General features: G+C 65.2%; 1 protein-coding gene across 4 annotated transcripts; it reads left to right on the forward strand.

The window, feature by feature from the left end:
- Positions 1–398: 398 nt before the first annotated feature.
- On the forward strand, positions 399–23,059 carry PWWP2B (PWWP domain containing 2B). Of its 4 annotated transcripts, XM_029201133.1 has the most exons (3): positions 399–531; positions 8,720–9,987; positions 22,662–23,059. In XM_029201133.1, the coding sequence occupies exons 1-3, from the start codon at positions 407–409 to the stop codon at positions 22,673–22,675; spliced, it is 1,407 nt and encodes a 468-aa protein (XP_029056966.1). In that variant the 5' UTR covers positions 399–406; the 3' UTR covers positions 22,676–23,059. The 4 variants fall into 4 exon arrangements, 3 of the variants coding, with proteins under 3 accessions (XP_029056966.1, XP_029056965.1, XP_029056964.1); XM_029201132.1 differs by lacking the exon at positions 22,662–23,059 and having other exon boundaries at positions 8,720–13,591; XR_003790562.1 differs by lacking the exon at positions 399–531 and having other exon boundaries at positions 8,405–12,989.
- Positions 23,060–23,591: the final 532 nt, after the last annotated feature.

Genomic DNA, 23,591 nt, shown 5'->3' on the forward strand with positions numbered 1-23,591 from the left:
AAGACACCCTGGAGCCGGGAGGGGCAGGTGCCCCGCGTGGACCCCCGGCTGGAGAGGAGGGGGTCCTTGGACCCGGGGCCGGGGTAGTTCTCCAGGCTCCGGCTCTCAGGTCCTCTCCGCGGGCGCTCGCGGCCAGCGTCGCCGGGGGTGGAGCGCGGCCCTGCCCCATCCTGCCCCATCCTGCCCGTTCGGTGGGGCTCCGCAGTGCGTCTCCACGGCGAGTGTGGAGGCCGCACGGCCTGGCGCGCGTCTGTGGACGCGGGTGCCCTGCGCGCCCCTCCCGGCGCCCCCGGCCCGCTCGCGGAGGCCGCCCCGAGCGGAGCTTTGTGACGTCAGGCGGCCGGCGGGCCGCGTCACGCGCGGGGCTGACCCGGCGCGGGGCGGGGGCCGGGCCGGGACGCGGAGCATGGAGCCGCGGGCCGGCTGCCGGCTGCCCGTGCGGGTGGAGCAGGTCGTCAACGGCGCGCTGCTGGTCACCGTGAGCTGCGGCGAGCGCAGCTTCGCCGGGATCCTGCTGGACTGCACGAAAAAGTGAGCGGGGGCGGGGGCGCGGGCCCCGGGACGCCCCCGGAATCCCCTCGGGACAACCCCCACCCCGCGCGCGCGCTGGCCCAGGGCCGGGGCTGCTCCGGGGCGGGGCAGCGTGGCGCCGGCGCCCGCTTTCGGTTTCTCCAGCCCCGGGTTCGGGGTGCGCGAGCGCGGCCGCCACTCGGGGGGGAAAAGTGGTTCTCAAAGTCGTCGCGACTTTTCGGGCAGGGGACGGCGCAGCCGGGCGAGAACAGCGGTGGGCGCCGAGCCGGAGCCTGGGCGCGGCGCGTGGAGCCCGAGACCCCGCGCCCACTGCCGCGCCGCCCGGCTCCGAACTCCGCACGTCTGCCATAATTAACGCACTTTTCTTTGTTCAGACTCACTGTTGAATTCGGCTGTCTTCAGAATTGTCATCCGCCGGGGTGGGGGCAGTGGGTTCAGATGCGCTGCCGCGCTTGCCCTGTCAGTTACTCACGAGGGGGGGGGCGGTGTGTAATGTAATGCCCCCCCCAGGAGAAGTCGGGGCTGAGGTGGTAAGGATTGCTAGCTAGCAGTTGTGTCCAGCGGCGGGATTTAAAAACACTGTTTCGGGCTGAGGAGCCCTAGGCAGAACAGGAATGAAAAGATACAAGTTTCAGAGCTGTGCTGAGCTCCCTTCGGGAGCCGGGATTCTCTGCTGGAGGGGTCCCTGGGCAGGCCTGGGGGCAAATCCATCCTGAGAGGCACCTGTGTGCCGGCTGCAGGGATCCCTGCAGCGGGAAAGAGTCTCCTGGATACAGTGTCACATGGTAGTGAGCTGTCGCGCAGATAAATGATTAGGCATTAATCAGGCACTAATGTCTTGAGGCTCAGGCTGGGCCTTATTTTGAACCGGGAGCAGTAAACGGCTCCCCTTTGCAAAGGCCCAACTTTTTCCCTCAGTGGAGCCCAGATTTTGTGCCGGCGGCGGGGGTGTGGCAGGAGGACCATCCCCTCTCAGCGGCCACTCTGCTGGCATCATCTCCTCGTTAGATGTGCCAGAGCCATTTATGTGCAAGTCACGTGATTTAACATATGGCATCCCAGGTGACTGTCGCCCTGCTCCGCGCTGGCTGCTGCAGGGTGCTTGGTGGGACCTAGTGACCCTCCGGGGCTGCAGCATAGCCGCTTGGAAGCCGCCAAGCCTGTCCCTCGGGGCGGCTGAGGGTCCTCTGCCACCAATGCCCACCACTTCCTCCGCCGGCCTGCTCCTGGGTCTGTGCAGGGCTGCACCCCAGCGCTGCCTGTGCAGCCCTGCCTGGCCTTTCCTCCCTGAGAGGGGCCCTGGCAGGAGAGGTCCCCCCACTCTTCGTTTTCTGGGCTCCCTGACTCAGGGCAAGGGAGGCTGGGGGTGTCGGCAGAGGCTGCCGGCCCCCCGCCCTTGGTCTCTGCCTCCAGGCAGGGCTCCCGTCCCTACAGCCCGTGGCTAACCTGATGTGGAGATCTGCACCCCCCCACCCGCTTCCCCACCCCCTCGTGGAAGGAAGCAGGCTCTGCTGGGATCCCAGCATGGGAACTGGCAGCTGTAGGACGTGTGGGCGGCAACCCTGCCATGGCCACATAAGGCTGTAACCGGAGCCGCCCACAGAACCAGGAGCTGGGCCTCGGTGGGCACAGCTCTGCTCTGCAGCTCCTCTTTCTGACTTGAGTGGGCTCCCCCGCCCGCCCCCGGTCCCTGAAGAGAACCTGAGGAGAGACCTGGCCTCTCCCAACCCCTCCGGTGTCTGGGCTTGGCCCCGAAGCTGCCCCTGTCCCTGCCCACCCCACCTCCCCTCTGCGGGTCGCCTCCAGTTTCATCCCGATCCCAGTTTTCCACCATGATATCGTGAGTTGCAACGCTCGTGTTTACAGCCGGCTTGTCGGACAGGGTCCAGAGGCAGCTTACGACCTGGCCTGGGTGTTTCTGGCAGAGGGGCCCGGCCTCGAGCCTCGGGGGTCCGCAGCACCGACCTGCCTCCCCTGGGGCCGGTCTCTCCTCAGGGCCCACTCCCCTTACCCCATACGTCACGGTGGCAGGGCCGGTCAGTGAGGCCCCATCCCGGGTGTGGGCACTGACAGGCGGGCAGAGCAGCTGGAGGCTCAGATTGCAGGCGCCTGCCCACCTCCTGGGGCCTTTGGGTCCCAGGGCAACAGGCCGGTGTGCCTGTGGTGCCCCAGCTGGGCGCAGACCAGTCACTGCCACATGTCAGCACTTCTCGAGCTCGTGGGCAGCCCCCGGGGGCCTAGGAGAACAGAGGGGTCCCCCGGGAGGGGCAGTTCACGCAGCGGGGCCCAGCAAGCAGTGTTAATTTGGGGGCACTGGGGCGGCAGCACCCCTCCCTTGGTGCTCTGGGAGCTCTGGGCTGAACGTCTGTCTGTCCATGGAGGCCATGCCGAGCCGTGAACCTGCTGGCAGGCTGCTGTGTGGCCTGAAGCAAGGTCCTTGGCTGCTCTGAGTGCCTGTGGCTCCTGCATCCACATTCATTCACTGAGCACCTACTGTGTGCTGGGGAGTGGCCTTAAGTCCCTGGCATAACTGCTGTGGTGCACGGTCCTCAAGTATCTCTGGCGGGCGGTGTTCGTTCTGACACATAACGATGGCCCCGGCCTACCCTGACCCCACAGCTCCACTCTCCAGGCTGGGGTGTGGGGGAGGCCTCTTGTGGGTGATTTGGGGGTGGACCTTTGGTTGAGAACCTCAGGTGGGGTGGCCCAAAGACAGCAAAGTCGCCGAGTGCTGAAGGGACGGTCTCCCGGTCGGTGGGCACGAGGGCCAGCTGCCTGTCCGGCCTGGCCAATCCGAAGCCTCCGGCCTTGACCTCTAAGTGCGCGTTTCGTAAACTTCCCCAGCGTGAGTCACCCAGGGTGCCGTTATCACACAGGACTCCGGGGCCCCTCTACTGCAAAGGTTGGGTACGGGCCTTTGGGACCCACACCCGCCCGGGGGGCTTGGGACCCAGGCTTCTGGACACTCAGCTGGCCAAGAATCCCAGCCACGGCCCGGCCTGGGCCGGAGAGCGCCCCTGCTCCATCCCGGACACACCCCCTGTCCAGGCCCCACTGGGCCCGTCCTCCCCGCCCTTGGGGAGCCGGAGGGACTGAAAGTGTGCAGCGCATCACAGGGTGGTATGACCTGCAGCCGGTGGGCAGGGGCCTCACCAGAGACCTGGCCGGCACGGCTGGTCTCTGGAGCTGCTCCATGGAGGTGGTGGGGGCGTGGGCTGGGGGCCTGGCCTTGTGCTCCTGGGAGGAGGGGCGCAGTCACCTGAGTCTCATTGGAATGATGTTGATGGTTCTTCAGCCTTTGGTCCAGGACTCTGGGGGCCAGCTGTGGCCGAGACCCTAGGTTGATACCCACGGGGGAGGGGCAGGGTCCCACGTGTGGCCCTGGACGAGGGGCCACTCTGGCGTCCAGGCTGCAAGTCCCCGTGTCATCCTGCTTTCCCCAGCTCCCTGAGCAGAGGTAGACCTCCGTGCACAGCAGCCTGACACCCACCTGCCCCTCCCCTCCCTCGGGGCTCCAGCCCTGCGGCTGTCTGTCGGCAGGGCTTTGGGAGAGAGAAACGGTGTACCGCCTGGCCAGCCGCAGGGTGGGCCTCGTCTCGGGACCCGGGCCTGTCTTGGGACTGACTGCAGGCTCTGCCCACAAGGTACCTGCCGCACGAGGCTGCCCTAGGCACCTGGCCCTGGGCTTTGGCCCCCAGGATGTTTCTGTTCCGGAGCCACGTCTTCTCACCTCTTTACAGGACACCGGGGTGGCCTCTCCCCGTGGGAGGATGAAGAAGGAAGGTCCAGGGCAGATGGGGACCTGGCCGGGGCCAGAGGCTGCCAGTGGGCACCAGAGATGCTTGGGCCCCAGGCCTGCCGAGCTGGGAGGGTGGGGGTGGGGAGGCCACAAGCTCTGGCAGGCGGCAGGGCCCCTCCTAGCCGTGGACCCGCCCAGGCCCGCTGCTCTCGGAGGGGCGCTAGTCTGGAGGCACAAACGAGCCCCAGGGACGTGTGGGAGCCGAGGCTTGGCCACTGGTGTCCCACGGAGGACTGCAGACCAGGCCGCTTCTCTCTGGGTCCCTGTGTCCATGCCGGTGGCCATGCCCTCACCTGGGCAGAGCGGTGGGTGACCCTGGGGACTCTGTCTCCCGTCCCCTTGGGGGCAGAACCGCTCTGCTTTGGGGTCTGATCCCTGTAAGCCTCCTGGCTGAAGCTCCCTGTGCGAACTTCTCGCCCGGGCTCGGTCTCCCCAGCCTCTCCTCAAAGCGCAGGCCACCTGCCCTCCCCTAGTTCCCAAGGACGCGGTGCTGAGGTTTGCTCAGGGCCCCTCGGGTTTCTGCGTGGGCACGTTGGCTGGCCTTGCGCTCCCGGTCGAGGCTGAGCCAGGCCCTGGCTCCGCCCGTGAGTCACCCCTGCGGGGCCCCGTGAGTCCAGACCTTCCGCACTGCAGAGGGCAGGACAGTGCAGGCGCCTGGGTCCCTCACCCTGAGCCTGGCAGGCCATCTCTTTGGCTCCAGGGCCACCCCAGCCCTCTGCCTGCCAGGGCCCTGCAGTATCACGTGTGGGGCTCTGCCAGGCCAGCCAGGGCCTCTGTCCCTGGGTGTAGGCCCACGTGGGCACAGCCCAGCTTCTCCGAGGGGCCCGGCCCCGTGGCCAACCCACAGGCCGCGATCGCGCCACACCTTGTGCCTGGGGGTCCAGCATGCCCCCCTCGGCGGACAGGTTGCCGAGGTCCTTCCCAGAGAGAGTGGCCTTGGCTGGTGCCATCCCCGCGCCCAGAGGCAGCAGAGCTGGGGCACGAGCACGGACCCCGCCCGTCCCCCGACCCGCTGGTCTCCCTCGGCTTCGCTGTCCCATCCGAGAAATGGGAACGATGATGACGGCGCCTCATGGGGCTGTAGACAGAGAACCTGCTCGTGGTCTGCAGCCCGGCAGCCAGGGTCCCGCTGGCCCTGTTTACCCACCGGCAGGCATGGGTGTGGCCTGGGCAGGGCAGCAGCTCTGGGAAGGAAGTGTCCGAGTCACGGGGCCCGCCATGGCAGCCGCGGTGCCATTCCACCGGGCCGTCTGCAAGGAACCTCCCCCTCTAGGCTGCAGCCCACAGCCCTGTGGGCAGAGGGCGCATGCATACCAGGGCACTGCTCACAGCAGAGGCTGCCTCCCAGTTTGATCTGCCTGGGCAGGGCGGCGTCGACTGCCAGACCCTGTCTGCGTCTGGCGGGTGCAGACCCGGCCCACCCAGGGGCCCACAGCTTAGCGCTGTGGCTCAGGTCAGGGCCTGGGTCTCTGGCCGTCCTGAACATGCAGAGACCCCCTGAGGGCTGTGTGTGATCAGTGGGGCAAAAAGCTCCCTGAATGAGCCACAGCTGCAGAGTCTTCAGGGCCACCTGTCCCCAGCCTGTGTGCACAGAGAGGTGGCCAAGGAGACTGCAGAGCCCCCCGGGCCGGCTGGCCGAGGGCACAGTCCAAGCCTAGGAGGGTCCTGGAGGGCAGCTAGGTTGGGGGGTGGGGGATGATGGGAAAGGGGCTGCCCAGGGGTCCTGCTTCTGGGGTCCCTGGGCCCCAGCTGGCAGGAGGGGCTCTGCACCAGCACAGGCAGGCTGACTGGGGGCACAGGCCAGGCTACGGGGGGGCAGTGAGGAACAGAGCCCTAGGAGGGAATACAGGCTGGGTCCTAGTGGGGTGACAGCCCAGAGGCCTGGGAAGGTGGGACGGGGTGCAGATGAGAGGGGGGTGTCAGAGTGAGCCCCCAGTTCATGGCCTGGGTGCCTGTGAATGGTGGGCAGGAAGTGGGTTTTGGGGAGGCCTTGGGAGAAACCCTCCAGCCCCAGATATGCGGATCCAGCCTGGTGTGAGGGCCCCCTGGTGCATGTGTGTGCACACGTGTGTGGATGCACGCTTGCATGCATGTGCCTGGGTTTAGTTTGCCAAATTCTCAGCCTGTTCTGAATGCCCACGAGGGGCTTGTTGAAGGGAATGAGCCAGGTGCGGGGTCCAGTGCCCGCTCTGATGCCTGGGACTCGGGTGAGGTTTGGTGACACACCAGCCTGTCACGCCCCTGGGTGGGGGCTTGTCGCCCACACCTGGGCACAGGCAGACTTTTTCCGTGAAGGGCTGGTGGCCATGCGGTGTCTGTCACAGGTGCTCAGCAGTGCCGCAGGGGCCCTGCACGGGCAGTGGGCGTGGCTGTGTGTCAGTCACACCTGACTTACAAAAGCTGGTGGCTGACTTGGCCTGGGGGCCGTGAGGTGTGGAGCCTCTGTGCCCAGTGCCCGACCCGGGGCTGGTGAGAAGGCGGCTGACAGTCAGGGCATGATCCTGGGACCCCCTTTCCCACCCCTGTTCCCCTGAAAGTCTCCGCCCATCCTGGTTTGGAAGTCATACATGCCTGCTTCCCGTGGTGGCTGCAGGAGCCGTGAGACACTCCACATGCGGCCACCGCTGACAGACGTGGTCTGTGGTTCTTGTTGTTGCCGTTGGTCGGCTGGGACTTGGGGGCCTGTGGCTGCGGGGCCGCAGTGGGTGCCAGTCTGGTGGGAACGGCTTGGTCCTTCCAGGGAGAGGGGCCCTTGAAGAGCCACATGCCCACGGGTGATGGGGAGCGGGGGAGGGGAGGGATCGCAAGGGCTGCCCCCCACCCAGCGCAGAATCCCACCTCACAGGGGGCCAAGTCCCCTACTGCTGGCTGGTGGCTGGACGCTCCCCCCTAGGCTACTGCCATCTCTCTTTCTCTCTCTCTTTCTGTACTCCTCCCCCTCCCCTCTTCTCCCTCAGTCATGGTCACAGGTCCACAGGTCAGCCATCTGAATGAGCTGCATCCTCCATGGCCAAGCAGAGGGCAGGTGGCCGTGGCCCTGGTTTGCTGGACCCTGTAGACGCAGAAGTCATTTTTGAGAAATGACTTTGAGAAACAGCAAAGCTCACTTATCTTTTCTCCTCTGATTGAATTACAAAAGGGAGGGAAACACTGAGGTACAATATTCTAATCCTCGTTTCTCTTAACTTGGCTAAAAGTCTGTTCTGTGCTTTAAAAAAAGTGAAAACTAACAGCTTTTAGCTAAAGCAGTTCTTACAAATTAAATCGCATGTGTTTAAATTTATGTGTGTCACCGCCGAAGAAAGGTGTAGCCTGTTTAGCCTTGGTTTTCCTTACTTGGAGCAAATATGTTTTCCTGTGGCTCCCAGAGCAGCTTGCTGGTCAGATGTGACTTCCCGACATTCCCAGCGCGGGGCCTGGGGGATGGCGGTCATTGGCTCTAGAAGGACGCTACTCCCAAGCCATTTGATGCCGGGACACCTAAGTGGAGGCTGCCGGCCCCGAGCTTCCCGGGGAGAGAGACCCGCCTGGGGGGCCCCGGAGGTGCCGGCCACACGCTCAGGCTCAGCTGTGGGTCCTCACGGGAGAGGGGCCTCCTGCTTTCTCTGGCCCCTTCCCACGGGTCACGTGGCCTTATCGGTGCCGCCTGGCCCTCTGTGTCCTGGAGCTGGAGGTCCTGAGGGAAGGGGCCGGGAGTGCTGGCAGGAGGGGTGGTCCTTCCAGGTCGTGGTGGGCAGGGGCGGCCTGAGTGATGCCCTCACCTGAGAGCCGTGGAAACAGGTGGGCCCAACTCAGCATTCAGGAGGGAGCGGGCTCAGTTTGGTGGCTGACCCCTGTCCTTGCTGGGCCTGGCCACGAGTGGCCCCCACCCCCAGACACACGTCCGGCACCCGGGACCCCGGTCCTGTGGGCTGTCCTGGGACTGGGGGTCCTCCCAGGGACACACGTGGGGTCTTCCCTCTGGGAGTGCTTCCCTCAGGGAGGAGGGGCCTGAGTGGGTGAGGCCTGTGAGTAAGGGCCGCTGGCCACACAGCAGCCGGCCCCCCGCAGGCCAGGTCAGGCCCGTCCCAGGAGCCAGACCCCGTCCCCAGGCTTCCTGGGCCCCAGGCCTGCACTGGGTCCCGGGAGGCCTCCAGCTTCGAGTCCGCGTTCGCCTTGTTGCCACGAAGTGTGGTGTGGGTGCTCGGTGCTTGTCGGGCCATCGGTCTCCATGCGGGCGGGTAGCGTGACTTCAGAGCACAGCGGGCAGCTGGGATGCCCCCGGGGCATGTGCTGGGCATGCTTGCCTCTGTTAAAGCCCGGAGATCCTGCCGGGCCCTCCGGAGTGGGGTCTGCTCACGGCGGCGTCCTCTCTGTCCTGACCGCCCCTTTCTGTCTCCCCACCACCAGGTCCGGCCTCTTCGGCCTGCCCCCGTCAGCTCCGCCGCCCCAGGCCCAGGACCCGCCTGTCAACGGCTGCCACGGGCCGGCCCCCACGGAGGGCGACACAGAGGCGATGCAGCTGGGGACAGGCCCCCCGCCACCTCCCAGTGGGGACCAGGCCCCGGGGACCGCCAGCCCCGAGCCGCCCCCGCTGCCCGCCGGAAGCCTGCCCCCGTTCCCGCCCTATTTTGAAGGCGCCCCCTTCCCTCCCCCGCTCTGGCTGAGGAACACGTACCGGCAGTGGGTGCCGCAGCCGCCCCCCCGGGGCATCAAGAGGACACGGAGGCGCCTGTCCCGCAACCGCGACCCTGGCCACCTGGCCCTGAGTCCCATCCGCCTGCGGCCCCGCCAGGTGCTCTGCGAGAAGTGCAAGAGCACCCTGAGCCCCCCAGAGGCCAGCCCCGGCCCCCCGGCCCCCCCCCAGCCACGCAGGGAGCCCCGAAAGCCCGAGGACCCCAACGGTGGGGGTGACACCACCGCCAAGAGGAGGAAGAGGGAGAGGCGGCAGGAGGCGCGGGCCCGGGTCCCCCGGAGCCCGGTCATCAAGATCTCCTACAGCACGCCCCAGGGCACCGGCGAGGTGGTGGAGATCCCCTCCCGCGTGCACGGCTCGCTGGAGCCCTTCTGCCCCCCGCAGGCCCCGCCCGGAGGCCCGGACCCCGAGGCGCCCGCCTCCATCCCCAAGCTGAAGCTGACGCGGCCCCTGCCCCCCAGCGCTGCCCCGCCGCCCCCCAAGATCCGCCTGAAGCCCCACCGCCCAGGGGCTGGCGAGCAGGAGCCCGTCTACAAGGCAGAGTTGGTGGAGGAGCTCAAGGGCTGTGGCCGCGGCCCCCGGGCCGGCTCACCCGCGCCCCTGGCTGATGGCTCTGCCCGCTCTGGGCTGGCGGAGTCGTCTTCTGGAAGTTCCGGCGAGGACGACGACTGCAAGGGGTGTCCCCGAGGTGAACACGGGCGTGACGGCCTGGCTTTTCTCGCCGCCTGCCCCCGGAGAACTGGCTGTGCCAGCGTGTCGGTGTGGAGCAGCGACAGCCTGGACGAGTCCAAATCGTCCAGCTCGGAAGTGACGTCACCAGACATGTGTGACCTCTCGTCTGGCGATGGTGCGTCTGTGCCGGCCTCGTCCAAGGACGCGCGGCCGACGGTCCCACCCCTGACGGTCAGGCTGCACACGCAGAGCGTCTCCAAGTGCGTTACCGAGGATGGAAGGACCGTGGCCGTAGGGGACATCGTGTGGGGTAAGGTTCATGGTTTTCCCTGGTGGCCAGCACGTGTCCTGGACATCAGTCTTAGCCAGAAGGAGGACGGCGAGCCCTCCTGGCAAGAAGCGAAAGTCTCATGGTTTGGTTCTCCAACTACATCGTTCTTGTCTATTTCAAAACTCTCCCCTTTCTCTGAATTTTTCAAACTGAGATTTAACCGTAAGAAGAAGGGGATGTATCGGAAAGCTATAACAGAGGCTGCCAATGCTGCCCAACACGTGGCCCCGGAAATAAGGGAGCTCTTAACCCAGTTTGAAACGTAACTCGGGTTCCGACCAGGTGAGTGTGTGCGTGGAGGGCGGCCTCTCCCCGGCCGTCCCGAGCCCGTGTCTGCATCTGGGCTGTCCCTCCGCCCTGGGCCTTGGTGAGCCAGGGGGACACGGACGCCCCTGGCCATCTGGCTCGCTGCTCCGAAGGGGGCCGTCTGGACAATCGCCCCGCTTGCTGGCAACATTGTCCAGCTTTTCGATTCACAGAAGAGGTGCTTTAAAAGCAGGCGAGTCGTCAGCCACCTGTTCAGAGAACAGAGCTAGTTTGTGTTTTGCGGCCATTTTGCAAAGGACCGTAAAAGGTCTCCTTGCTCTTTTCGTTTACCTTTGGAGAAAGGAGAGGGTTTTAAAGGTGGTGGCTTTGACTGAGGGGGTGGTGGTGAGCGCAGGGAGGGGCTTCCTCTGTTACTCACTCTTCCCAGGCTGCAGCCAGGGCCTCCCTCCCTCCCCTCCCCAACCTCCTGCTCACAGGTGCGTCCAGGGGTCTGACTTTGCCCGAAGGAAGAAAGTCACCGAGCTGCCTGCCCTCAGAGGTAGCGCCTACGGCCCGGCGCTGCTCTGCTGCTGCCAGTGGGGGCTCCCCTCTGTCAGCTGGCACGTGGGTCCTGGACATTGGTGCCCGGGGGCTCCAGGCTCCCGGTGGCGGGGCCGGTGCTCTGGGATCTGTCCCTGGGCCAGTGCCTCGCCCTCCGTCTCTGCCCCCAGGAGACCTTTGTAGGATCTCCAGCCACAGGCCTTATGGAGCCTCTGTGGGGTTGGGGGTGTCACCACCTGGGGTTGGAAACATGACCTTGTGCAGTTGCCGTGTCACCAGGTGGGGTGGGGCATCACCGTGTGGCGTGTCTGGCGGGTGTCCGGAAACGGCCGAGGGGCTGAGGGCGTCTGCCGTGAGCTTCCCCTGGGCCCCGAGGTGCAGGGAGACGTGGGTGTGCTCTCATCTGATGGCTGCCACCAGCTCTGGCCTGGGCAGCGGGGCGTGTCCCGCGGGTCACTGGCGCTGGTGGCCACTCTTCCCAGGTCTGACTGCCCCCTCTGTCCTCCCCTGGTTGGTCCCGGGCAGGCCATGGTCCCCCGAGGCTCCAGGCCGCCTGGGTGGACCAAAGGGGACATGACAGGGTCCCCTGTGAGGGGCAGCCTGTGGGGTCAGTGCTCTTCCTGGCCCAGTGGTCTCGTGCTCACGCCCACAGAAGCAGACGGCATGGCACGGGGCTGGCCCGGAGGACGAGCTGGGCCTCTGCCTTCACCTCCGGACCCTGGGGTGACCTTGTGTGGCCTGGCTGCCCTGCTCACCCACCTGTCTGTGCCAGTTTCCCGGGTGACGTGAGTTTTCAGGGCTGGGCAAGTCCAGCTCACGTGGCTGGAGAGGGGCTTTGTGGAGTGCTGGTGCCCGCTCCCTGCTGTGCCGGGTCCAGCAGGGTCCTGGGACTGAAGAAGCAGTGATGAGGGGCACGTCTGGGCTGGGGTCCCTGCCGGGGCTCCTGAGGCCTTGTCCCCACCCCTCCCCCACCTGCTTCCCACGTCACCTCCTGCATGGCTCCCCGGATTCCGGGCACGAACTTCTCCTGTTGGGAACCAGGCACATCCCCCATCAGTTCTGGCCTTCGTGTTGGGGCGTGGGCGTGGCACCGACCTGGGGGCATCCAGGCAGCTAGGGTCTCAGGTGAGAGCGGCCAGCTCACCTGAGGGGCAGCGGTCCAGAGAAAGTCCAGATGCCCTGGCATCGGGCTTCCTAGGGCATCTCCCTGTTGTGGCCAGGCTTAGGGACAGCCCTGGCTGCGGCCACGTCCCGCTGGCCTGCGGACCACCGGGGCTGGGGGGGGGGCCCTGCCTCTCTCTGTGCCCTTCCGCTCCTGGCCCCGCTCCTCTGCTCACAGGGCCCAGCCTGTCTTTGGCCTGGTGTCAGGCAGCTTGCCCACGTGCCCCTGCTGCGGGCAGAGACAGCCCCGTGGGTTCAGGGCTCTGTGTATCAGGAAGCAGAGGAGGAATCTCGCCGGACGGGTTTGCCTGCTGCGGGGGCCTGTGCCCCCCGCCCCCGCGGGGTGTGGAGCTTTGGGAGCATGGCGGGGCGGCCTGGATCCTCTCGGCGCCAAAGCACCAAGTGGTTTTGGCTCATGGGCTTTTGGGTTTTGTTTCTTGAGGCTTAAAGACTGAGCTGAGGTTTGTGCCAGCCAGGTGGCTGGTCTGCTGGCGTCAGCAAGCCTGGGCCTCGTGCTCAGGTGGGGTCCGCTGTCTCCTGGTGGACAAGTTTGCTTTCAGGTGTCAAGTGTCTGGGGAGCAGCCATCCAGGCTGCTCCTTGAAGGGGACGCAGGGGACTGCCCTCACCGGGGAAGGTGGGCTTCCCCAGACAAGCTGAGGGCTGCGGGGCTGGTGCAGGAGGAGGGTCCTGGCAGAGCTTGGGTGAGATGCTTGCTGGTGGCAGTGCCCCGTGGTGGTGCTGACGTAGGGGCCAGGGTCACCAGCACCCCGGCGCGTCCTGGCAGGAGGAGGGACCTCCCGGCGGGCGTGGGCCCCCCGGGCCCCCCACGGGAGGGCTGGGAGGCTGGCACAGGGCCCTGGAGCTCGGCCGGGAGGCCTGCTGGGGAAGGTGGTTCTCCCGGCCCCACCCACCGGCCAACCCGGCCTGGCCCAGCTGACCCTGCAGCCACCTGAGGACGGCTGAGGCGGTGCCAGGGACTCCTTGGGATTTGGGCTGTCCGTGCTGCCTGCAGGTGTGTCAGGAGAGTCTCAGCAGATGTGGGGCTGGGCCCCTTCCAGGGGTGTGTGCCCAGCACCTCTTCCCTGAGTGACTCTGCCCCCTTTGCAGGGCTGCTGGAGGCTCGGCTGAGAGGTGGGTGCCCATGCGGACGTTGTGAGAGTTGCGGAGCCGGCCTGGGGCCTGGCGGCCAGGGCGCTGGGGAGAGGCCAGTGGGGCCTGGCTGGGCACAGGGGCTCTGAGCAGGCACCGCCCCCAGGGTGCTTGTGTGCCCCATTGGGGCGCATCTCCCGAGGGCTCCGGGCCCTGCCCTGGCCCCAGCAGGCTGGCGACTCTGAGCCCCCGTTTCCCCATCTGTCTCCCAGGTAGGGGGGGAGTGAGGGGACTTGTCTGCAGCCGGCTTTCCAGCTCTGCTTTCCCGGGAGTCCTCCCATGTCCCCCTGGGGTGGGGCTGGGGTCGTGCTCCTGACTGGATGGGCTGGGCAACTCCTGCTGCCCACTGGTCAGGGGGGCGAGTGTCCTGCAGGTGGGACAGGGATGCCCTGAGTGCGGGGCTGGCCCCCCAACCTGACAGGTGACAGCGACTCCTCCCGGGGGTGGTGTGACCCCAGGCCTCTTCCTCTCAGACCCGGCTACGTGCCTCTTCTCTCCCCACCCACCCACCCACCCACCAAGGGGTCGGCCTACCAAGGACTGAATGCTCTGCTGGATGGGGGACAGAAGTGTGCACAGTCACCGAGGCCTTTGTCTGGGGGGCTGGGGAGAGGGCTGTGACTCAGAGTCCCCAGATTCGTGCATAATCACACACAGGAATGTGCTGAGAGGGGACGAGGACCTCCCAGCAGAGTGTCTGGTGAGGAAGCTGATTTGGGCTGGGGATCTGGGAAGGCTTCCTGGAGGAGGTGACATATAGCTGAGATTAGAACAGTGGGCTATTCATGAGCTAATGGGTGGGGATGAGCATCTGAGGACGCAAACGGAGCAGCATGCGCTGGGGCCCGTGGCAGAAGGAAGGTGGGCATGTCCTTAGGGGTGGGGAGAGGCCCAATGTGGGCCTGGTGGCCTGAGGCCCCAGCTGTGGCCTTATCCTCAGAGTAGGGGTGCCATGGGAGAACTTCAAGCAGAGGGTGGATGGTCCTGTGCTCTGGGACAGCAGTGTGATGGGGGCCCGGAGACTGGAAGGATGTGCCAGAGGACAGAGGCTCAAACAAGGATGGGGCGTCAGAGGGCCCCGGGGAGCAGGGGGCAGAGGTCCAGGGGACGGGCTGGGCTGCTGGGCGCTCCCAGAACTCGGGGACCGCCATGCCCCTCGCCGGCCGTGGAGGGGGTACTCCGGTTGCCGGCATGTGAACGCCTGGGTCTCGGCTGGGAGGAGTCTTGGGGTCCAGCCTCAGAGGAGCCTTGGGGCCGAGTGATGGATTCGTGCGATGACATGGGTGAGGACGAGGCCGTGGGTGAGCACGGATGGGCTGGGGCCTCGCCCAGCCTGCAGGCACCACCCAGGTGAGGGCAGGCGGTGATGGAGCCGTCCGTTACTGGGTGCACGGTCACTGGGAGCGCACCCCAAGGGCCTGGGAGGTGCGGTGACGGGTGCCTCGATGTCCTGGGAGCCGTGACAGCTCAGAATGCCACCCAATGTCCCAGCCTCTCAGCCCAGTGGGAAATTCACAGGCCCCGTGTGAGCTGAGAGGGTCCAGGGCTGGGGCCCAACCTCCCGTGGAACCGCAGGGGCCCTGGCCCCTTCCCTTCCTGCCCGAGTGGCCGGGCTGCTGGCCAGCAGGGAACTTTCGGGGCTCACTCCGCAGGCAGCTCCGATCGCTGGGTTTTTTGGTTTCTCTGAGTGGAGGGCACCCTTGGGGTGAGCCTCGTCCCCTACGAAACTTCCTGTGGCGCTGGTACAAATGATCTCACGCTGGGCATTTGGAAACAACAGAAATCTCTTCCTATGGTTCTGGAGGCCAGAAGCCCGAAGTCAAGGTGCCGGCAGGGCTGTGCTCCCTCCGAGGCTCCAGGGGAGGGTCCTTCCTCCCTTTTCCAGCTCCTGGGGGCTCGGGCGCTCCCGGGCCTGTGGCCGCATCATGCAGCCTCTGCCTGCACGGTGACGGGGGCCTCTCTGCTGTGATGCGTCCTCCCTGCCGTCCTCCATCAGGACCCTGTGAGGCGTTTATGGGCCACCCGCTTAGTCCAGCCTGATCTGCTCATCTCAAAGCCCTCATTCCATCACACTGGCCGCCCCTGTCCCATGGAAGGTGACGGCCCGGGTTCCATGGTGGGGGCCCCACTCGCCTGCTGCGTCCTCTGCCCACTCAGCAGGCCCGTATGGGTCCGCGCACAGCGCGTGCGGGGAGGCCGTGCACGGAGGCCGTGCACACGGGCCGACGGCGGCACCAGGGCCGCTTTCGGCTTCACAAGGTGACTCTCCCGGGAAACAGAGACATCCGCGGGAAGCCAGCCCGGACCCGTGCTGCTCGGCTGCTGGCGGCCGCCCGCCCCGCCCCCCCGGGAGTGCTGACTCGGTGCCCAGTTCCCCAGCGGAGGCGTCCAGATCCCGTCTCCAGGGGCCACTTCCCTTCTGTGCCTCTTCTAGAACGGTATCCTCGAGGCGAATGCCCCAAATGGGCTTTTCTCTCTTCCAGTGCTAAATAAAGATGTACTTCTGCTTCTCAGCTGACTTCCGCGTTGCTTTCAGGGAACTCAGGTCCTCTGTGAGGGTTGTAATTATTTTGTTCCAGAGGAAACTAAGGCCTATAATTCCGAGGCTGCTGCAGGGGCTCAGGCCCCGCCCCCTCCCCGCCGCGTCCCCAGGTGGGTGCGCCGGAACACAGGCCCGGTGTGTGCACTTGCTCTGCTGGGGTCCCTGGCGGGGGCGGGGACTCCTCCCAGCCGAGGGGAGGGGCTGCGGGCCCCCTGGGCTGGGCCTTCCAAGCCCCGCGCTGCCCCTCCCACTGGTGAGATGCCTTAACCACTCTTGGCCAGGGGGCCCCACCGCCAGCTCCGAGTACTCGTCCCTGTTCCTGTCCTACTTCTTCTACGCTGGACGGAGCACCCACCCCAAGGTAGGAGGTCCCAGAGCACACGGGGAAGGGCCCGAGCTCTGCACTCCTGCACCAGGGGACTGGGGTGCGACCCCTCCATGGGACGGTGGCCCCTCAGCTGCCCGTCGGGAGGCCCTTCTGTCCTGGTGACCTGATCAGCTCCTTAGCCGTCCTGCAGTAACACTTTGGTCACCTTTAGATGAGGTCTTACAGAACAGACGGACGCGCGTCTGAGTCGGTTCCCAGCACCCTCCGGAGTGACCAGCGTGTCTGTCATAAACATGGTGGACACCTCTCAGTCCAGGCGAATGTCCTCTTTGACGCCGGATCATCCCGTTGTTGGCCACGGGCTCATCGGCTCATGAGTCCGCCTGACGACCACAGGGGTCTCTGGCAGCGGCCTTGCTTTCTGCCAGGACTCGGGATTCTGGGTCACCGTGGGCATTTCTGGCCCAGACCCAGGGTCAGCCGTTTCCCGAGGAGTCCCGGGTCCTCTCAAGGGGACTGGTATCCAGCCGCCATCCTGCCTGGGTGCGAGGGGTGCTGGCTGCTGGAGTCACACTGTTTCCAGGTGGCTTCTTAGCCTTTGCAGTTAACAGACCTTGGAATTTCTTTCAGGAGAAAAGAAATCATGACTTCACACTGATTTTTCTAATTCAGATTTTATACTTCTTCAACTTTTATATTCACATCTCTCTCCCCTTATACTGAAGATCTTGGTTCTTAGTGATGTTAACACAATAATTTTACGTGCAAAAGTTAATATATGTAAAACATTTAATACATGTGGACTCCATCACGTATGTAATCGTCTTAGACAGTGATGCCACCAGCTCGCCCGTGGGCCAGCACCAAGCTTTGCTTGCAGGCCTTTGGTCCCCGGGCTCTGGCTCTTGGGGGGGCACGTCAAACTCCTGTTCCAGAGTTATCAAGACAGCGCCACCTCCGCGGTTGTCATGACCTCAGGCACCGTTAGGGTCACTGAGCTCCTTTATTCGTTCCATCTGTAGAGATTCCTTTACATTTTGATTCCGTGCACATTTCCAGGGGGTTCCAAGTCAGCCTGAGCATATCGTCCCGGCCCCTCCGTGCTGACCTCCTCCTGCAGGCCTCCGTTCTGCTGTGTTCGCTTGTCCTTGTGTTTGCAACAGAAGCAGACACGCAGGGCGCCCCTCCCCAGTTCTCGGCTCCGTGTGGCAGAGCTGCAGTGCCCGCCCACTCTGTGCCCAGTGGCCACCTCCTCAGGGACTCTCTCCTGAGCACCCCATGTACGGCCGTGACCCCAAGGAACCCCCAGAGCTTGGGATTCTCCATCCCAGCATCTCTGTTTGTCACGGCTCCTTCACAACCCACTCCTTCGTTCTTTGCTGTTCTGTTTGGGGTCTCCCCTTCGAGGAAGTAAGTTCCTGCACACCCAGACCCACGCGCTGCCTGGCACACAGTGACGCACATGGGGGCCCAGCCTGCTGGGGGCCTGGGCGCGGCCCTCCCCCGCCCTGCCCTGCGCCAGGTTCACGGCACTCTGCACGCCGGGCTGCATCGCCGGGAGGGGGCCCATGGAGCCCTGTCCCGCAGGTGGGGAGACTGGCCCCCAGGGAGGCACAGCCAGGGTTTGCTCCCAGGCCAGGCTCTCCCCTGTGCATCCGGCAGCCCCTGGCCCTGGAGAGGCAGAGCCGGATGCCTGACGCGTGCCCCCCCCCCCCCGCCGCCCTCAGCACCTCGGGCGAGGGGAGATGCTCCCCAGCTGTGGAGGAAGGGGCCTGGGAGGATGGCCTGGCTCCGGGCGGGTTGGCATCTGCCCCATCATGTCTCTGGGTTAAGAACCCTGAGCTGGAGGTGTCCACACCCGGTCTACACAGCAGATCTAGATGGAGGGGGCAGCGCTGGCTGGAAGGAGGGGCTGCCTGGGCCTCTGGACCAGGAGGTGGGCCACGTGTCAACCCTCTGTGTATCCTGGGGAAATGACGTCAACAACAGCTTTCCAGTGCTCCATCCCGGAGGAGCTGGCATTCCTGGGAACTGTCCCCTTCCCCTCCCTGTGTCTGGGCCAGGGTCTCACCAGACCTGGTGCAGTCTGGGTGTGGCTGAAGGGGCCACGGGACCAAGCGGGTGACTGGGGAGGTGGGTGTTCGGGGGCATGGCCAGCGCCTTGCTGGTCTCCGCTGGGTTGAGGGAGCGGCTTTTCCTGAGCCACGCTGGGTGGCCCGGCGTGCGCGGCCTGTGGAAGGTCGTGCGCCTGCAGGGCTGCCGTGGGCCGCCTCCCCAGGTGGCGTCGGCGATGCCAGGCCACAGCTGCCTTCCTTTGCTTCCTTCTTCATGAGGCTCCATGGTTCCCACTTCCAGCGGTGGCTGCTTTGTTTCTTTGCTCATGAGACGCTGATGTCACCGCGTTTCGGAAGGCTGTGGTTTGGGGAACAGGCCTTGTCCGTTCTGGTCTTGTGCTGAGCTCAGCCGGCCTGGTCATCATCCCGCAACCCAGGCCCTGTCGTGGAGGGAGGGGAGCCCCCCATCCCCCCATCTTCTCAACAGGCCTCCGGTCTGCAGGCAGCTTAGACCCATGAGGGAGCTGAGCCCGGGGTGTCTGACCGCCCTGTGTGGGGAATGGGCTGGGGGCCGCTTTCCAGGCTGGAGACCCCAGGTTGGGATGTACTGCTGGGAGCCCAGGGTGGTGTGGCCTCTGCCCCACGGCACCCTCATGGGGAGACCCGGCTCGTGTTGCTCATGAGGTGCATCGGCGTGGCCCCGTGCCGGAGGCGCCCTCCCTCTGGGTGCCCTGGTGCCTGAAAGCTTCCCGGTTAACCTGCTCCCAGCAGGCAGGAAGCGGTGGGGGCCGCCGGGGGGAGCCACGTTCGGTGCAGGTGGCGTTTGCCTCCCAGTTCGAGGGGCCTCCGGCATCGTGTCTCCCCCCTCAGACGCCTGGGCCCCCGGGCAGCTGTGGGACCGCATGGCCTGCCCCTTCCGGTCAGGGCTGGGGCAGATCTGATCCCTGGGGTGCTGGCCACGGGAGGCGGGGGACACTGGGGCGTCGGGGGGCCCTTCCAGGACGCAGGCTAGAGGGAGTGCCACCTCCAGGGATGTGAGGGCTGGAGGGGCCTCCGGGCCAGGACTGCGCTGAGGGCACTGGGGCGATTCCTGGGGAGGGAGGAACTGGGGGGAAGGGGTGAGCAAGCCTTGCTGGGCAGTGGACTTGGTTCCTAGCCAATGGGTGTCTTCCTGCTGGGAAGAAAAATGAGCTTCTCTCTACAGGACCACCAGCGGCAGCCTCTTGCCGTGATCTGTGCCCTTCCCGTAGTTTCTAAGTGGGGTGGGGGACAGCAGGGCTGGGGTGGTCTGGGGTCAGCTCAGGCTGTCGCGCTGAAGGGACAGGGACCACCCCTCCCAGAGGGAACGTCCCATTATTAAAGAGGGGCCGGTGTGTCCCAGGCAGAGGGCCCTTCTTAGTCTCAGGGGCATTTCCCTGGCTGATCAGTCAAGAAGAAAGTACAGGGAAAGTCTGAGTTTGTCCCCACAGTTATGAGAACGCCTGCTGTCCTCACAGAGGCCCCGGGCCAGCCTGAGGGCTTCCGAGAGCCACCCGCTGGCTGCCCCAGGCAGGGAGGTGGGACAGACGCGGAGTCAAGACCCATCCCCCTGGGGCCTCTGCATCGGAGTTTCTCCTGCCCGACCACCAGGGCTTTGGTCATCGCTGCTGTCCTGCGTCCGTGTCCTCTCCGTGCCCCTCACCGCCCCTCCTTGCCTCTCCTGGTGACTCGGGGGGTGGGAGGGCCCGGCAGCCACCACAGGCAATGAGGACGCTGCCTGGTGTCCGCCCTGTCCTGGGGCACCTGCAGAGGGGAGACTACCAGCATCAGGGAGGGCCTGTCCCCAGGACTGGCATTTGGAGAGGGTATTTGGCGGCTCAGACAGTTTGGGCCGGAGGCGGTTGGGAATTCGAGAGCAAGGTCCAGGATTTTGTTTTATGGTTTCCGTCTTTTTCTTTGCCAAGGGCAGTGTCCCCGGAAACGTGCTGCTGGCAGACACTGCAGAGCCTTTCCTGGAGCCGACCGTCCGCCCAGCCCAGGGTGCTCCCGGAGGGGGGTGGCCTGTCTCAGGCACTGATGGGCAAGACAGACCCAGCTGTGGGTACTGGGCCTCGGGTCCGGGATCTGGTCCTGGGTTGCGGAGGGCTCTGGGCCCCGGGTCCGGGTGTGGCTTAGTGGACGTCATACCCAGAAGCTCCTGCTCTCAGGGGTGCCCTGAGACTGGGAGCCACCACCCTGGGTGGACGAGTCTCCTTAGCGGGGCCTTAGGGCTACACTCAGGACTTAGAGGTCTTTCCCGTGTTTGCTCAGGATCCTGCACGGGCCACATGCCTCGCATCCCTCTGGAGATGCGTCTGGAGCCCCCAGCCCTCTCCATCTGATGCTGAGCTACTCCTTCGGACCGGCCTGTGGGCGGTGACCGAGCTCCGAGGCGATGGGGAAGCATGGGGCGGGGGGGGGGGGATGGCCAGAGAGGGGTCCCTCCTGCACACCCCAAGTCGGGCTCCTGGCCGGGAGCTTTCCTTGGAGCCTTGGGGAAGGAGGATGACAGGTCAGAGCCTGACGACCAGCTGCGCCGGGGCGAGTGTGCGGTCCAGCTTGCTGTGGTCACCGCTGGTGTTTCTTTCCTGGTCATTGGAATCCTGGGCGCTTTGGATAAGGAGCAGGGCGGCGGCTCCCCTCCCCCACCTGCCGGCCGGGCCGCTGGGCCGCGGGGTCACCGCTTTCAGACCTGGGCAGCAACAGTGACAGAAGAGGACCCCTGCGCTGAGGCTTCACCAGCCCCTCCGCCGACGCAAGGCTCAGGGCCCACAGGCAGCCTCGGGGATGGTGGAAAGCGTTTGCATTTCTCTGTGCAGATGCATCTCCTGGATTCTATATTTTAAAAATAAGTGGAATGGGCTTCCCTGGTGGCGCAGTGGTTGAGAGTCCGCCCGCCGATGCAGGGGACACGGGTTCGTGCCCCGGTCCGGGAGGATCCCACACGCCGCGGAGCGGCTGGGCCCGTGAGCCATGGCCGCTGCGCCTGCGCGTCCGGAGCCTGTGCTCCGCAACGGGAGAGGCCACAGCAGTGAGAGGCCCGCGTACAGCAAAAAAAGAAAAATAATAGTAAGAAGAAGAAATCTAAAAAACATTGTAGCTTATCCATGTAGATACTTCTGAATATATTTTGTTTTTCTTCAGATCTGTTCTCTGCAGAGTTAAATTTGCCTCATTTGGGATCGTTTATATATAATCAGTTATTAGTTCCCAGGTCTCTGAGAGAAATCGAAACCTCTCAGTGCCTTCAGACACGTAGGGTATTTGTTTCAGTTTATGATCACTCTGTGAACGAACTTCCCCAAAACACAGTGACTTCAGACAACTCTGCTTGGTTATTTCTCATGACTGTGTGTGCTCCCGGCCAGTGGCGTCGGCCGGGCTGGAGTGTCCTCGCCTGCCCGAGGCCTCGGCCGGGGTGGCCGGCACCTCCCCTCGCATACGCACACACGCACGCATGCACACACACCCGGGCCCTTCACGTGGCTGGCGTGGCAGTCTCAGGGCATTCGGGTTCTTGTCATAGCAGCTCACGGCTTCCAAGACTGCAAAAGCAGACGCCCAGTCTCGGGGCTGGGCCAGGCTCCGGCTAGCATCTCTCCCTCTTCCTGTGCAGGAGTGCTGTCACCGGTGCGGGTACAACTCCCCTCCTGGGGGGGCAGCAGCCGGCTTTGTGGCCGGCAGCCCCTGTGCGCTCCGCCTGTTCTCACTGGACTCTAGGCTCCTGGCCTCTCCCTCCCCCTCCTTCCAGGCTCTCTCCTTCCCAGAGCCTCCTGTGACCGGCAGAGCTGCAGTGTGGGGAACACTTTCCCCCTGTTTTGTGGGACTTGAGGGGGACTCCCCTCCCTGAGAGCCCACTGTCTTTAGGGAGGGGTTGGCCCTGAGACGCAGGGCTGAGATGTCCGCTGTACCTGGTCGAGGATGACCACCTTGTGGTCAGATGGGAGGTGGGGACAAGTCAGGAAGCAGGGCTGAAGCCTGGGCTCCCCACCAACCTGGGAGAGGACTTTCTTGTCCAGGGTCTGCCCTCTGCCCCACCCCCACCCACCCCTGACCCCAAGGGGGTCTCTTTAAGCCAGGAGGGTGCATCTGGTGGTGGGGCGGGGCTCCCAGCTGGGGGCGGGGCTCCAGGGGTGTCAATCACTCCTCATACTGGGGCCTTCTGAGCCTTGAGCCTGGGGCACGTGCACAGCCATCAGCCGCCCCAAACCCCCAGCCACTCCCGGCTGGCAGGACCCGGAACAGTTGGCCCGTCTTCAGCCCCTGTGTGCCGGGCCCAAGGCTGCGGGGCTGTAGGACAAGCCTGTGGTCTGGGTCCCTGGGCCACTGAGGATCCTGCACCTTCCCCGGGCAGTTCAGGGCCCCTGGTAGGTAGGGTGGGCACGGGGGGATGCAGGGGTCAGACACCTGCCCTAGGAGAGGGGCAGGGGCACCAAAGGGGGCGGGACTCCTGAGATGGTGAGGGCTGGGTGAAGCTGAGGGAGAGACTCAGGAGAGCTGAGTGGGCGCCCTGGCCTGGTGCTTGGACTCTGAGAGGCCTGCCCCCGGCACTGGACCCTGAGGTAACCTGTGTCCCTTTCTGCTTCCCCCCAGGTCGCAAACAATGAGGGCATGGCTGTTCCCTGCAGCTCCTGACTTCAGGGGTGTCCTCCGCACCCCCGCTCCGTCCCAGGACCCTGCAAGCCTTCCGGCCGGCTGCGTGCAGAGTCCCGGCCCGCGGGCTCAGCCTGGTTCGAGGCCTCCGGGGGCAGCGGGTGCATCTGGCCGTGAGGACAGACGGCCAGAGCGCTGCGACTCCTCTGGGCCAAATGTGTTTATTCCCCCGACACAGACTTTAGCTTTTCTGGTTTGTGAAGGGCCAGAGCCCAGCAGCAGGGGTGGCCTCCGGGCTCAGGGCGCCCAGGGGAGCAGGGCCGCATCACCTCCCCGCTGGCTTCGGGACAACTCAGCCCCGGGCGCACAGGGTCTCTGTGCGCTTGACAACCGGCCGCCCCCCCCACCCCCGCCCCCCTCCGTGTTCGTCCAGAGCGTGGGTGTCGCCGGGCTCCCCTCGCCAGCCCCAGGGCCACCCTGTCCCGTGCGGAGGTGCTAGGGCTGCCACTCTGCAGTGAGACTTCAACGTAACAAGGATGAAAACCTCGCCTGTGCTTTGTAAGAGCGCGTTCCATACCCCTTTTTGTCACTCTGAAGACCAAAAAGCAAAAAGAAAGATAAAGAAAACGAGTTCTGCTCTTGGTTTAAATGTAAGAGAACAAAGGTCCGCGAGGAAGTCATTGGGGCTCGGGCGCATCTGCGGTGCACGAGGACCCCGGGGAAGCGCTTACCGCGTGGGCAGTGGCGGCTTTGAGGACGGGTCCTTGAGGTGCCCCTTGCCCGGCCCCCCTCAGGGCTCTCTGGCTGGCACGACCTTCCCAGGCAGGACGACGTCTCAGGAGGTGGAGAGTTTTGTTCTCGTTTCTCCCTGTGAAACCTCAGCTCCCTGGTTTCCTTGTCGGCTCCTTGAGAGCCGAGGGACATCCCAGA

Source organism: Monodon monoceros, unplaced genomic scaffold, assembly GCF_005190385.1.
Source record: "Monodon monoceros isolate NGI ecotype Baffin Bay Population unplaced genomic scaffold, NGI_Narwhal_1 Super_Scaffold_4, whole genome shotgun sequence".
In the NCBI taxonomy this organism is placed as follows: domain Eukaryota; kingdom Metazoa; phylum Chordata; class Mammalia; order Artiodactyla; family Monodontidae; genus Monodon; species Monodon monoceros.